At 44.1% G+C, this 14,347-nt stretch overlaps 2 protein-coding genes across 2 annotated transcripts in view; both read left to right on the forward strand.

Moving 5' to 3' along the window:
* Positions 1-913: 913 nt before the first annotated feature.
* Positions 914-14,347, forward strand: part of LOC127196518 (UDP-glucuronosyltransferase 1-6) — a 118,570-nt gene continuing 105,136 nt past the window's right edge. Inside the window, exon 1 of the mRNA XM_051154290.1 lies at positions 914-1,795. Within this exon, the coding sequence (XP_051010247.1) occupies positions 941-1,795 (855 nt within the window). The 5' untranslated portion in view covers positions 914-940. The remainder of the gene's footprint in view (positions 1,796-14,347) is intronic.
* Positions 6,811-14,347, forward strand: part of LOC127196655 (UDP-glucuronosyltransferase 1A7-like) — a 45,421-nt gene continuing 37,884 nt past the window's right edge. Inside the window, exon 1 of the mRNA XM_051154515.1 lies at positions 6,811-7,336. Within this exon, the coding sequence (XP_051010472.1) occupies positions 6,826-7,336 (511 nt within the window). The 5' untranslated portion in view covers positions 6,811-6,825. The remainder of the gene's footprint in view (positions 7,337-14,347) is intronic.

Below are 14,347 nucleotides of genomic sequence, written 5' to 3' on the forward strand. Positions count from 1 at the left end.
AGTTATCTGGTATCTTATTAACCTTTCCCCCGGTGGGCAGGCAGGAATGTGGCTATAAGAGTGAGTCTCTTGCCAGGCATGGTGGCGCACACCTTTAATCCCAGCACTCAGGAGGCAGAGGCAGGTGGATTGCTGTGAGTTCGAGGGCAGCCTCATCTACTTACTGAGTCCAGGACAGCCAAGGCTACACAGAGAGACTCTGTCTCAAAAAACAAAACAAAACAAAACAAAAAACCAAACAACAACAAAACAAGAACAAAAAACAAAAACAAAAACAAAAAAAGTGGGTCTCTTATCAACTCTATCTCCACTGGGACCCTTTGGGTCAGTCACTAGGCAACGCTTTCTCTAGTAGGGCTGCTCTTTGCAGCTGTCCAGACTATCTCCTGTAGGCCTATTTCTTAACCTTTGCCCCAGTAACCCTGAAATCCAATTTTAGTTCTTCTGGTATCTCAAAGCCAGTAAGAAGGGTTTCTCCATGGCTTCCATTGCAAGGCCTATCTCTAGGTCCTTACCCTGAATCCCTGCCTTGACTTCGCTTCATGGTGAACTGTAAGCTACCACCGCAATTTGCTTTTAGTTGTGGTGTTTACAACAGCACTAGAAAGCAAACTAGGATGCCCCAGCCAGCTTCCAGAAAGGCAGCTTCTTAATTCCTCTGAGTTGTCAAAATCCTAACACACTGCTTCATCACTCTTTCAAAACAGCTTCTGCAGTTGATGTCATGCTCTTTCCTAAGCAAAGATCATAAACTGCTTATCTGGAGAGCACCCAAATGGCTATTAATTATTGTTCTTTTGAGTAAACCATTAACACTGCTTGCAAACATACAAATACCTGTGTCCACTGTGGTAGGTCTTGTGCCTCTGCTTTTTCAACCAGCTCTATCAGAAAAGCATAGAGTCAGAGCAACTGGACTGCCCTGGGCTGCGCTTCTGCCATGGCTCCTGCAGCGTCTCCAGCCTCCCTTCCTCTGTGTGTGTGTCTGCTGCTGGCCTCTGGCTTTGCCCAGGCAGGCAGGCTGCTGGTGATGCCCATGGATGGGAGCCACTGGTTCACCATGCAGACGGTTGTGGAGGAACTCCTGCACAGAGGGCATGAGGTGGTGGTAGTCGTGCCAGAGGTGAGTTGGCAACTGGGACGATCCCTGAACGTTACAGTGAAGACATACTCAACTTCTCACACTCTGGAGGATCTGGACCGTGAGTTTAAGTTTTTTTCGGACACTCAGTTGAAAACTCCAGAACAAAGTATGCGTTCTTTAACAACAGGCTCAGCCAAAGGTTTCTTCAAGCTAATTTTTTCACTCTGCAGAAGTGTGTTTAACGACAAGAAGTTAGTGGAGTACTTGAAGCAGAGCGCTTTTGATGCTGTGTTTCTGGATCCTTTCGATGTGTGTGGCTTAACTGTTGCCAAATACCTGTCACTTCCATCAGTGGTCTTTACAAAAGTTACATTTTGCTACTATCTTGAAGAGGGTGCCCAGTGCCCCAGTCCTCTCTCTTATGTTCCTAAACTTTTCTCACAATTCGCAGACACCATGACTTTCATGGAGAGAGTGTGGAACCATCTCTCCTACATCGAAGAACGTGCATTTTGCCCCTATTTTTTCAAAATTGCTGTAGAAATTGCCTCTGAAGTTCTGCAGACCCCAGTGACTATGCCTGACCTCTTCAGCCCCGTGTCCATTTGGCTGTTACGCACTGACTTTGTCCTGGACTTCCCCAGACCTGTGATGCCCAACATGATCTACATTGGCGGGATCAACTGCCACCAGGGAAAGCCGCTTTCCAAGGTATGCTATCTCTCCTTTAGCAATGAAGAGAGCCCTGGCTTTGGACAGTAAGAAAGAAACTCTTTACTTAACTGTGATTTATTATTTATCTTGCTGGGTTAGAGAATGGTTTTGTGCCAATTTACCAGTTAGGAAAAAAAAATTCTACATAGGTGCCTTATCGGTATGGATGTGAACACCTGTGGCATACGTCAATATAAATTACAAACTACAATCTAATTTTAAATATAAATGTATGTCTTCATATTTGTGTGTGTGTGTGTGTGTGTGTGTGTGTGTGTGTGTGTGTGTGTGTAGGTCATGAAATTAGAAAGGGGAGGGAACAAAGAAAACTAGAAAAATAATTGTAAAAGACAAAAAAAACAAAAAACAAAAAAAACCCTCTCAAGCTACACTTTAATTTTTTTGGAGACATTGAAAAACACATCAAGCCATGAAGCAGCTCTCATTACTTTTAGGGGTGCTGCAAGGAGGAGCAGGATGCCTTTATGCCTCAAAGCTCTCACAAAGCATCTGCAGAGGCTGCTCCCTGGAGAGGAAGCATGCAGATCCTTGCACTCTTGGGCAGAGAGAATCCAGGTCCTTGTGCCTCTCAAGCTCAGGAGGAAGACCCTGAAGGAGAATGCAGGGGTGGCCTAAATCATGAGCCAACAGGAGGACCTCCCCCTAAAAAAACCCTAAGCTTTAATGTGCATCCTAAGTTCCATACATTCAATATAGAATAGAGTCAAAGTTAAGGCAAAAGAGTAAAGGGACCAACAGGGAAGGGGAGAAGGGAAGAAAAGACAAGGGGAAGGGCCTAGAGAACAAAAGAAAAAGACAAAAAAGCGCATCCCTACTCTGTGGGCCCTGGATTTTAAGCCTTGGATTGTAAAATGGAAGAATGATCCCAGGGTGTCACTTCAGTTTGCAGTAACTTCCTGAGAGCCTGTCTCAGGATCAGGGCCCTTGTTAATTCAGGGGCAGCTTAGAAGTGTCTTATGGAAGTGGACCCAGGTCTGTGAAACTTTTCACCAATTGGTCTTTTGCAGCCCAATGGGAACAGAGGGAGTCACTTCCCTTCTCTGTGCCCAGGTAAACCAGATTTCTGGAGAGGAGAGCCCTCAGGACCTCTGTTCAGCAGTGGCCTACTGTACCCCTGGGATTACTTGTTTTATATATTCCTGAGTTCTTTATTTTGTATTTTAGTCCTCTTTTGAATGGGGAGTTGGTAAAAATCTTTTCCCATTCTGTAGGTTAGATTGATGGTGTCCTTTGCCTTCCAGAAGCTTCTCCGTGTTGTGAGGTCCCAGTTGTTAGTTGTTGATCTTAGTGTCTGAGCTGTCTCTGTTCTGTTCAGGAAGTTGTGTCCTGGGCCAACGTGCTCAAGGCTAGTTCCCACTTTCTCTCCACCAGGCTCAGTATATGTGGTTTTATGTTGAGGTCTTTGATCCATTTGGGGTGGAGTTTAGTACAGGGTACTAGATATCGATCTATTTGCATTCTTCTGCATACAGCCATCCACTTTTGCCAACACTGTTTGTTGAAAGTGCTGCTTTTGTGTTTTGTTTTTTATCAGTGTGAATTTCTGACTTCCTGATCAAAAATCAGATATCTATAGGTGTGTGAGTTTATGCCTTGGTCTTGAATTTGATCCCATTGATCAAAGTATCTGTTTTTATGCCAATAACATGCTGCTTTTGTTACTATAGCACTGTAATATAATTTGTGATCAGGAATGGTGAAACTTCGTGAGATTCTAGTTTTGTTCAGAATTGTTCTAGCTACCCCTGGTTTGTTTGTGTGGTGGTGGTGGTGGTGGTGGTGGTGGTGTGTGTGTGTGTGTGTGTGTGTGTGTGTTTCCGAGTGCGTGTGTGTGTGTGTGTGTGTGTGTGTGTGTGTGTGTGTGTATATGAAGTTGCGGATTGTCCTATGAAGGTCTGCAAAGAATTGTGTTGGAATTTTGATGGGGATTACATTGATTCTATTGATTGCTTCTTATAGGATTACCATTTTTACTATGTTAAATGTACAATTCCGAGCCTGGCAGGGTGGCACACACCTTTCATCCCAGGGCTCAGGATGAAGAGGCAGAGGCAGAGGCAGAGGCAGGCAGATCACTGTGAGTCAAGGCTAGCCTGGTCTACAAAGAGAGTTCTACGACAGCAGGGCTATTACACCGAGAAACCCTGTTTGGAAAAACAAAGAACAAAAAGGTACAAACCCATGAGCGTGAGACATCCTTCCATCTTCTTCCATGAAGGCTTCCATAAGGGCTGATATCTTCTTCAGTCAGGGCTCATAGAGACTGAACCACCAACCAAAAAGCATGGGTGGGCCCCTACACATACGTAGCAGATATGTACCTTGGTCATCATGTGGGTTCCCTAACAATTGGAGTGGGGGCTGTTCTCTGACTCTGTTGTCTGCCTTTGGATCCCTTCCCCACAGCTGGGCTGCTTCGTCTGGCCTCAGTGGGAGAGGATGCGCCCAGTCCTGCTGCGACTTGATGTGCCAGGGTGGGTTCGTAGCCACGGGTATCTTCTGAGGAGAAGGGGAAGGGGAAATGGGTGAAAAAGAGGGAGAGGACTGCAATCAGGATAAGAATGAATAATAACAATTAATAAATAAACAATAAAATGAATGAACAAATCAATGGAAAAAAGTTCTGCTACCTCTGCCTCTCTGCAGTGTTGGACTGTGACCTAGAATTGTGAGCTAAAGTAAACTCTTTCTCCATTAAGTTGATTTTGTCTGAGGACTTTACCATAGTAACAAGGAAGGAAACTGGAACAGAGTGTGTAACTAGGTTTCTCTAAGGCTTGCTGTTAGTTTAATGGTTTGGCTTAATTATATATTTGTTATTAGGCTAAGTTATGACAGCAGTATTTTCTAACCCACCATCAATCAATAAAATCTGTTTAAGATTTATTTATTTTTTATTATTATTATACAGTCTTCTGCCTCCATGTACACCTGCAAGCTGGAAGAAAGCATCAGATCACATTATAGATGGTTGTGAGCCACCATGTGGTTGCTGAGAATTGAACTCAGGACCTTTGGAAGAGCAAGCGGAACTCCTAACCTCTGAGCCATCTCTCCAGGCTGACGCCTGTTGTATTTACAATAGCCTTTAGTCATCTGTGGCAGGACAGATATTAATCCCCTGAACTACCTTCTGTGTCTCCCAGACCCATGCCATCCGCTTCTAATAACTTCTTTGTAGCTACCTTTCATCTGTAATCCCAAAACACTTGTTAATGTTGTCTATCTCCTCCGTTCATGCCGATCAGACCACGTGCTCTTTCCATCTGACTCATCACTGTGGTCCTCTTCCTAAGGTCCCTCTGCTTCCAAAGATGCTTTCTGTCCTCCAAGCCTGAGAACTTTCACTCTGCCCCTTTATTCCTCAGCACCCTTTGCAGGCTTTTTATTCAGCCAATCAGGGAGGCTAGGTTCAGGGCAGCAACTAGATCCTGGAAGTCAGTAATTAGCATCCAAATGCATAGCACTTAGACCAACCTCCAATATCCAAGTATCTCAAAAGTATCTCTCTCATGTAATCAGTGGAATAGTACCAGAGGTCCCAAGTTAAGTCCACTCAAAATTCAATAATTTGTTTTTCTTCTGCCACTGTTGAGACCCTCAACTTGGAGACAGTGGATTCTTGGACAGACGTTGTGGCAACACCTGCATGTACACATAAGAAGACATGGGATTATGTTTTCCACACATGAAAATTAGTTTAAAGATGATGCATGACAGTATCGAAAGTCAACCACATGAAACTCTTACACTCTTTGGTGAAACAGCCATAACATTGCTCTGAGAGTCTCTCCGCAGAGGTCTCACTGCCCTGGTGCCTGTGTGGTGGGAGGAGCACTGTGCCTTCACTATCTGTGGTGAGCCTCACTGTTTTAGCCAACTGTTTGTCAGAAACAAATAGCAATTTGAGTCTCTTTTAAGAGCATACTGCTGGCCCGGTGGGGGTGGCACACACCTTTAGTCCCAGCACTCGGGAGACAGAGGCAGGCAGATTGCTGTGAGTTCGAGGCCAGCCTGGTCTACAAAGAGAGTCCAGGACAGTAAAGGCTACACTTGAAAAAAAAAAAAAAAGCACACTGCATACACTGTCATTATGTTCTGACTCGTTATTGCCCCCCACCCACCCCCCAGCCATGTCCAACACCATCAGCTTCACCTGGAACTGTGGTGAAATGTGCGGGTCCTGAGATCCAGGCCCATTTGTTCCTAGAAAAGCAGAAGCCCGGCCATTGTGACAGGAGTAACTGAATCTGACTCTCGCCATTGGAATCTACAGTTTTCCAACTTTGGATGATCTTCATCTTCTGTCTCTGTCGGGATGTCTGTCTATAAGCCAGGCTCAGGAAAAAGAGTCATCCTGCCTTAGCATTGTAGCTAGAAAGAGCAGGAACTCTCTAACGTGTATCTAACAGAACCACTGTTTCCTAGTTGACAGCGACAGTGGCTGGGTTATTAGTTTGCTGGAGACCAGGCAGGGCAGAGTCCAAAGCTCAGTGCCAGTCAGCCAAGGCTCCTAAAATCTAAGATCCATGATCTCAAGAGACCTGACAAGTCCTTTCCAACATAATGTGTCCTTCAGAGAGAGTCCTCTAGAATTCTCTACTTCTTCTTGGTGACTCTCACTGTCCTTCCTTCTTAGCTTCTTGTAATGTATAAATGAGCATATGATGGTTGCAGAGGCTCCTTTATAGACAGCTTCTTAGTTCTTTTGAGTTGTCAAAATCCAAACACATTGCTTCATCACTCTTTCAAAACTGTTTCTGCAGTTGATGTCATGCTCTTTCCTAAGCAAAGATCATAAACTGCTTATCTGGAGAGTACCCAAATAGCTATTGAAGCCAATGTATTTAATTATTGTTCTTTTTGAGTAAACCATTAACACTGCTTGCAAACATACAAATACCTGTGTCCACTGTGGTAGGTCTTGTGCCTCTGCTTTTTCAACCAGCTCTATCAGAAAAGCATAGAGTCAGAGCAACTGGACTGCCCTGGGCTGCGCTTCTGCCATGGCTCCTGCAGAGTCTCCAGCCTCCCTTCCTCTGTGTGTGTGTCTGCTGCTGGCCTCTGGCTTTGCCCAGGCAGGCAGGCTGCTGGTGGTGCCCATGGATGGGAGCCACTGGTTCACCATGCAGACGGTTGTGGAGGAACTCCTGCACAGAGGGCATGAGGTGGTGGTAGTCGTGCCAGAGGTGAGTTGGCAACTGGGACGATCCCTGAACGTTACAGTGAAGACATACTCAACTTCTCACACTCTGGAGGATCTGGACCGTGAGTTTAAGTTTTTTTCGGACACTCAGTTGAAAACTCCAGAACAAAGTATGCGTTCTTTAACAACAGGCTCAGCCAAAGGTTTCTTCAAGCTAATTTTTTCACTCTGCAGAAGTGTGTTTAACGACAAGAAGTTAGTGGAGTACTTGAAGCAGAGCGCTTTTGATGCTGTGTTTCTGGATCCTTTTGATGTGTGTGGCTTAACTGTTGCCAAATACCTGTCACTTCCATCAGTGGTCTTTGCAAGAGGTATATTTTGCCACTATCTTGAAGAGGGTGCCCAGTGCCCCAGTCCTCTCTCTTATGTTCCTCAAGTTTTCTCACAATTCGCAGACACCATGACTTTCATGGAGAGAGTGTGGAACCATCTCTCCTACATCGAAGAACGTGCATTTTGCCCCTATTTTTTCAAAACTGCTTCAGAAATTGCCTCTGAAGTTCTGCAGACCCCAGTGACTATGCCTGACCTCTTCAGCCCCGTGTCCATTTGGCTGTTACGCACTGATTTTGTCCTGGACTTCCCCAGACCTGTGATGCCCAACATGATCTACATTGGTGGGATCAACTGCCACCAGGGAAAGCCGCTTTCCAAGGTATGCTATCTCTCCTTTAGCAATGAAGAGAGCCCTGGCTTTGGACAGTAAGAAAGAAACTCTTTATTGAGCTGTGATTTATTATTTTTCTGGAATTTCTTCCTGGGTTAGAGAATGGTTTTGTGCCAATTCACCAGTTAGGGAAAAAAAAATTCTACATAGGTGCCTTATCGGTATGGATGTGAACACCTGTGGCATACGTCAATATAAATTACAAACTACAATCTAATTTTAAATATAAATGTATGTCTTCATATTTGTGTGTGTGTGTGTGTGTGTGTGTGTGTGTGTGTGTGTGTGTGTGTGTGTAGGTCATGAAATTAGAAAGGGAAGGGAACAAAGAAAGGTTTCATGAGGAGGAAAAAAGACAGTAACGGTAGATGCGTTGCATGAAAGCAAAAGGGGAGACTATTCAGGGGGTAGGAAGAGAACATATGGTGGGTAAGGCTGGGGAGTGGGGGAGTGGAATAAACAAGAGAAAAGAAAGACATGCCTGAAAAATGTGGTATTACCCCCAAATAATTTATATGCTAACCTGGAAAAGTAATTTAAAAAGACAAAACAGAATGGAAAACAAAAACAGAAAACCCCATTCAAGCCACATTTTAATGTTTTTGGAGACATTGTGAATGCACACGAAGCCATGAGGCAGCTCTCATTATTTGTAGGGTGTACTCTATAGGAGTACACATATAGTTTTTCCAAATTTCGAAAGTTAGTGATATGATATGTAGGAAGGAATGTAGGTGCGTTTGTTGTTTTTAAGAAAATAAAATAGGTCTGGAAAGATGGCTCAGTGGTTAAGGGCACTGTCTGCTTTTCTAGAGGTTCTGAGTTCAATTCCCAGCAAAGACATGGCGGCTCACAGCCATCTATAATGAGATCTGGTGCCCTCTTCTGGCCTGCAGGCCTAATGCAGGCAGAGCATTGTATACATAATAAATAAATAAATACATCTTTAAAAAATAAAATAAAGCCCGGCGTGGTGGCGCATGCCTTTAATCCCAGCACTCGGGAGGCAGAGGTAGGCGGATTGCTGTGAGTTCGAGGCCAGCCTGGTCTACAAAGCGAGTCCAGGACAGCCAAGGCTACACAGAGAAACCCTGTCTCGAAAAACCAAAAAATAAAATAAAATAAAATAAAATAAAAAGATAAAACAGAAGCCGTCATATCAATGTTGGACAAGATGAGCCAACAGAAAAACAGAAGAGCCCCAAGAGAAGGGGCTGTTTGTCTGTCTGTCTGTCTCTCTCTCTCTCTCTCTCTCTCTCTGTATGTGTGTGTGTGTGTAATGTCTTGCTGTGGGTCTCTGTTTTTGTTCCTGTATGCTGTACGTCGAAGCAACTATGATGATGGCTAAATAAGGCACCAATCTACAAGTATAGCAGAATACCATTAGGAGTCATTTTATTGTTTTCTTCTTTTTTCGCCAGAAGTATTTGGTTTTTACCTATTGGGTATATCTAGAGACTGGTTCTTTGTAGACTCTGGACCCAAGCAGTGTCAGGTGTGAGTTCGATTTTATGGAGTGGGCCTTAGGTCAAATCAGACATTGGGTGGTTACTCCTACAAGGTCTGTGCCTCCATTGCTCCGTTGTTATATTACAGGCAAGACAGATTGTCGCTCAAAGGCGTTGTGACTGGCTTGGTGTTCACTCTTCTCTTTTGGCACTCAGCTGCACCCCTTTCTATGTCCTGGACACTAGAACATGGGGTTGAAGGCTCTATGTAGGCACCAGCTCACCCTCTCCATGTTCAGTGAGTTGTGTGGGTGCTGTCTTCAGCAATGGGGCCTTGATGTCAGTATGTGGAGAGCAACCTGTTGCCTTATCAACATCCGGGGTTGTTTGGATATTTCCAATGGGCCACTTTAATCGACAAGTCAATTGGATGAAACCCAGTCCCAGCGCTGGAAGCTTTGTTTGGTGGCAAGATACAGCCAGTAGGGGTCCTGTCTTCCTCATTCTGTGGAGACTTTGCTAGGAATGCTTCCATATGTATGGGAAGTTGCCACTGCACTGGGTGTCCACACTGCCACTTAAATGCTCTTCAATGCTAGCTCCTCTCCCCTCATTTTCTCCCTCAATCTCATTTCCTCTCTTCCTTCCCACCTGTTCCTGTCTCCTCTCTTGACTGCAGTCCACCCATAAAATCTATTCTATTTCCCCCTGCCATAGTGATTTATGGGACCCCCTCATCCCTTCCTCTATACTTAACATCTCTGGGTCCATGAATTGTGGCTTGGTTATCATATGTTTAATGGATAATATAAGCAAAACACATAATACTTATTTTTCTGGGTCCAGGTTGTATTTTTCCCTCATTCTTTACACTTGTCTACAAATTTAATGATGTCATTTTTGTTTTTGTTTTTGTTTTTCAAGACAGGGCTTCTCTGTGTAGCTCTGACTGTCCTGCAACTTACTATGTAGACCAGGATGGCCTCGCATTCAGAGGCCTGCCTCTGCCTCCACATTCACCTGACTTAACCTCTTGCCACCCACAGAGATCCAGTTCTATTATTGCTCATGGTTATTTCAGCTAGCCTGGGTTTTTTCAGTTTTCCGTATGCAGTTGAGAATTGTTCTTTTTAGGTCTGTGAAGCACTGTGTTGGGATTTTGGTGAGAATTGCTTTGAACCCATAGATAGCTTTTGAGAGGGTGGCCATTTTTACCATGTGAATCCTACAGGCCATGAGTGTGGGAGATCTGTCTTCTGATATCTTCTTCTGTAGGCTCAATTTTCTTATCAATTATATTTATTATGAACTTATTAAACAAGCCTGCCTCCCTAACAACCCGACTAACCCAAACTATCAGAAAAGGACATTAAAGAACACTACAATGAAACCTTAAGGGTATCCGTTCTTGGTGTAGTTAGCAGGATTTTCAGCAGACCAGCAATTCCACTAAAGTTGTTGGAACTGGGAGCAGCAGCTGGAACCTCAAGCCTCAGCTGTAGTGTAAAGCCTTTGAAACTTTTCCTGGAGCAGTTAGTTCTCTTTAGGAGCCTCTTGAAGTTCAGGGATGAACAGCCAAAAACCAAGTTCCAACCAAAAAGCCTCTTCTCTTGTTTTGGAGATATACATATATCTCCAAATATGTGTGTGTGTGTGTGTGTGTGTGTGTGTGTGTGTGTGTGTGTGTGTGTGTGTGTGTGTGTGTGTGTGTGTGTACATACACATATCCTCTCAGTCTGTTCAAGGGTGTTTTTCACCAAACTCCCCCACGAAGTTGACTTTTAAGTGGGAAAAACATCCTTTTCTCTCACGTCTAAGTGGTAAACATCCTGCCCTCTTCTCCATCCCACACTTGGGATCAAAACAAAAACAGGTTTGTCTCCCTTGCATTCTTCCATTTATTTCTTCAAACACTTGCCTAGAGTTACCTCAAGATATTTTCCATTCTTTGAGGCTATTGTGAAAGGTTTTGTTTCCCTGACTTCTTTCTCAGTCTGTCATTTGTATACAGGAGGGCTACTGGTTTTCTGAGTTGATTTTGTATGCAGCTACTTTGCTGAAAGTGCTTATCAGCTGTAAGGGTTCCCTGGTAGAATTTTTAGGATCACTTATGTGCACTGTCTTATCATCTGCAAATAAAGATTCTTTGACTTCTTTCTTTCCAGTTTGTATCTGCTTGATCCCCTTCAGTTGCCTTATTGCTCTATCCAAGGCTTGAAGAACTACATTGAATAGGTATTGAAGGAGTGGCACACCTCAACGAAGTCATAAGGACGCATGATCTTTTCTTTCTTGCATTTCACTTGTCCTAGAGAGACGGTCACCAGCCAAAAGCCGAGAAACTTGAACCCCTTCCTTTAGTGACCACTTCCGATCTTTTCACTGAATGACCTCATTTTTTAGAAGTGATATGTACTAGCTCTCTATCTTTTGCTTCTGTGGACAAGTCTGTGCTAACTGCTCTTTAAGGCTTTCTCCACGTTAACACGTTTCTGCATAATGTTCTGTTAGCTCATCAGGCAAGAAGTAGGGTTGTCGGGTCATACAGCTGGGCATGTGTCACATTCGTGCACCCACACACACACACTTAGTCACCGTCACCCCCCCCCCCAGTCTCACACTCCACACACTGACTCACACACACCATGATCAGCCACATACAGTTACACATATATGTGTATGTAGAGGCTCTTGATAAAGAGCTTGCATATAGCACAGCAACAAATCTAAAATAAAAAGCCACCCTGGGACCATGTATGTGTCTCTTTTATCATTTTATATGGCAGCCAGGTCTCACATCCAGTGTTTGTACTGCGGGGGAACAGAAGTTCTGTGTGGAGTTATTCTTGTGTGTTGTCAAGGAAACATTCATGATAGATTGTATGTGGCTGCATGTGTCTAGGCATGTCTTTCTGTGCAGTGTGCTAGGTCCTACCTTGGGGATTTGATGATGGTTTTATAACATAACCTCCACAGGTCTGTCTGGAGAGTTTCTTACAGAGGTGTCATTAAATCTCACAGCAGCTGTGACTCCATGGGGTTGCCATACCCACAAGAGCACCAAAGGGTTGGTTTGGCTCTATACCAGCCCTTCCCTACACAAGGTGTCCTTAGGCATGGGACACATTTTCTGTGGCCTTCTCTAGCATTCTTTCCTTCTTCCTGCCAGCTCACCCTCAGTTCTTGCCTTCCATACTTCTTGGCACCCTTCTGATGTTCAGCCAAGCAAGCACATTAGAGATGCAGAGGCTCTGAGTGGACAGGTCATCATTTTTTTTCTGAATTCTCAGAATCCGAAGTCATTCTTTCATAACGGTGTTTGAAAACTGGCATTGCCATAGAGGACATGATCTTTCCAGGGCAAAGGTCACAAGCTTTTCTTTTCTGGAAACCACATAAATAGGTAGTCAGCAAAAACAGCACTCATTCGTTACTCTGCTGGATGGATCATTGGCAGTGAGTGTAACTTCACCTACGAATATGTGAATACATGTTCTCATTGAGGGACGTTTGGTATGAGTACTGTTTTCTGCCACTGTACTAGAGATGTATCATCTGACTGGCTGGCTGGCCTCTGGCATGGCTCCTGCAGCTTTGCCATCCTCCCTTCCTTCCTCCCTTTCTCCCTCAACCCCCCACCCCGTGTGTGTGTGTGTGTGTGTGTGTGTGTGTGTGTGTGTGTCTGTGTGTCTATGTGTGCACACACTTGCCTCTGGCTTTGCCCAGCCAGGCAGGCTGCTGCTGTTGCCTGTGGATGGCCATAGGTTACCATGAAATCTCTTTTGGATAAACTGGCCCACAAAGACCACGAACTAGTGGTGATGGTGCCAGAAGCTGGCAGTTGGGGAGACCACTGAATTCAATGGGGAAGACTTACTTGGCTTCTCAAACTAGGGAGGATTACCTTTTTGCTGTCACTGAATGGAAAACTCCAGGGTTCTATATGTTTTCTCTAACAATGGGCTCAGCAAAGGCTCTTTTGACATCATCTTTTCACTATGTAGGAATCAGTTTAGCAAAAATGAGTGAGCAAGTTACCCACAGCAGAGGGGTTTTTGTGGTTGTTGTTTCTTTGTTTTTGTTATTTGAGACAGGGTTTCTCTGTGTAGCCTTGACTATCCTGGACTTGCACTGTAGACCAGGCTGGCCTCGAACTCACAGCGATCCGCTTGCCTCTGCTTCCCAAGTGCTGGAATTAAAGGCGCGCGCCACCACCGCCGCGGAAGCAGAGCTTTTTAGATTATGTTCCTGGACACCAGCGATATGTGCAGCTTAGTGGTTGCCAAATAGTTTTCCTTTCACCTCAACGTTTTTCTCTGATGCTGAAGGAAGTGCTCAGTGTACCGCCCTTTCCCCGGATCTCTGAGCTTCTCGCCTGCCTCCCAGATACCGTGGCCTCTGCTCTCCAAAGGGAGAGTGCGGGATTATTTCTCTTGAACAGTGATTTGTCATGGATATCACCTTTGAAATTCTCCAAGTCCCTGAGATCTCTACAACCAAGGGTCTGTTTGGTTGCTGTGTACCGACTTTCCTTTTGACTATTCCAGGCCTATGCTGCTCAACATGTCTTTGCTGGTAGGATCAACTGCTACCAGAGAGAGTTACTGTCCCGAGCATGTTTTCTGTCCCTTAGCGTAGGACAGGTGGCCTGGCTTTGGATGTTAGAGAGAAAAAGATTGTTAATTTTATTTTTTTAATATAGTTTGTTAATTTATTCATATTATATCTAAATTGTTATCCCATCCCTTGTATCCTCCCATTCCTCCTTCCCTCCCATTTTCCCTTTACTCCCTTCCCCTATGACTGTGACTGAGGGGGACTTCTTCCCCCTGTGTATGCTCATAGGGTATCAAGTCTCTTCTTGGTAAAAGATTGTTTATTAAACTGTGGTTTGTCATTAATGTTTGTCACATTTACAGTTTCTGGCTCAATGAATTATTTTCTGCCAATTTACTTAATTTTAGTTAGGAAACATAATGAATCTGCAGTCACTGGTGTTCCTTCATCTACAGCTGAATTAATTATTTATAATTTTCAGGTTATTTAAACATACTGGTTTCATCTCAATCCCTTCATATCATTCTTTCATTCTGTCTCTAGACTCTTCACTTACAAAAATAATTAGGAGATAAATATGCTGCTTTTTAAAACATATTTTGAAATTATTTTGTAATGCATCATTATCTATTTATTTTGTTAAAATACTA

Source organism: Acomys russatus, chromosome 12 (assembly GCF_903995435.1).
Source record: "Acomys russatus chromosome 12, mAcoRus1.1, whole genome shotgun sequence".
NCBI classification, from domain to species: Eukaryota; Metazoa; Chordata; class Mammalia; order Rodentia; family Muridae; genus Acomys; species Acomys russatus.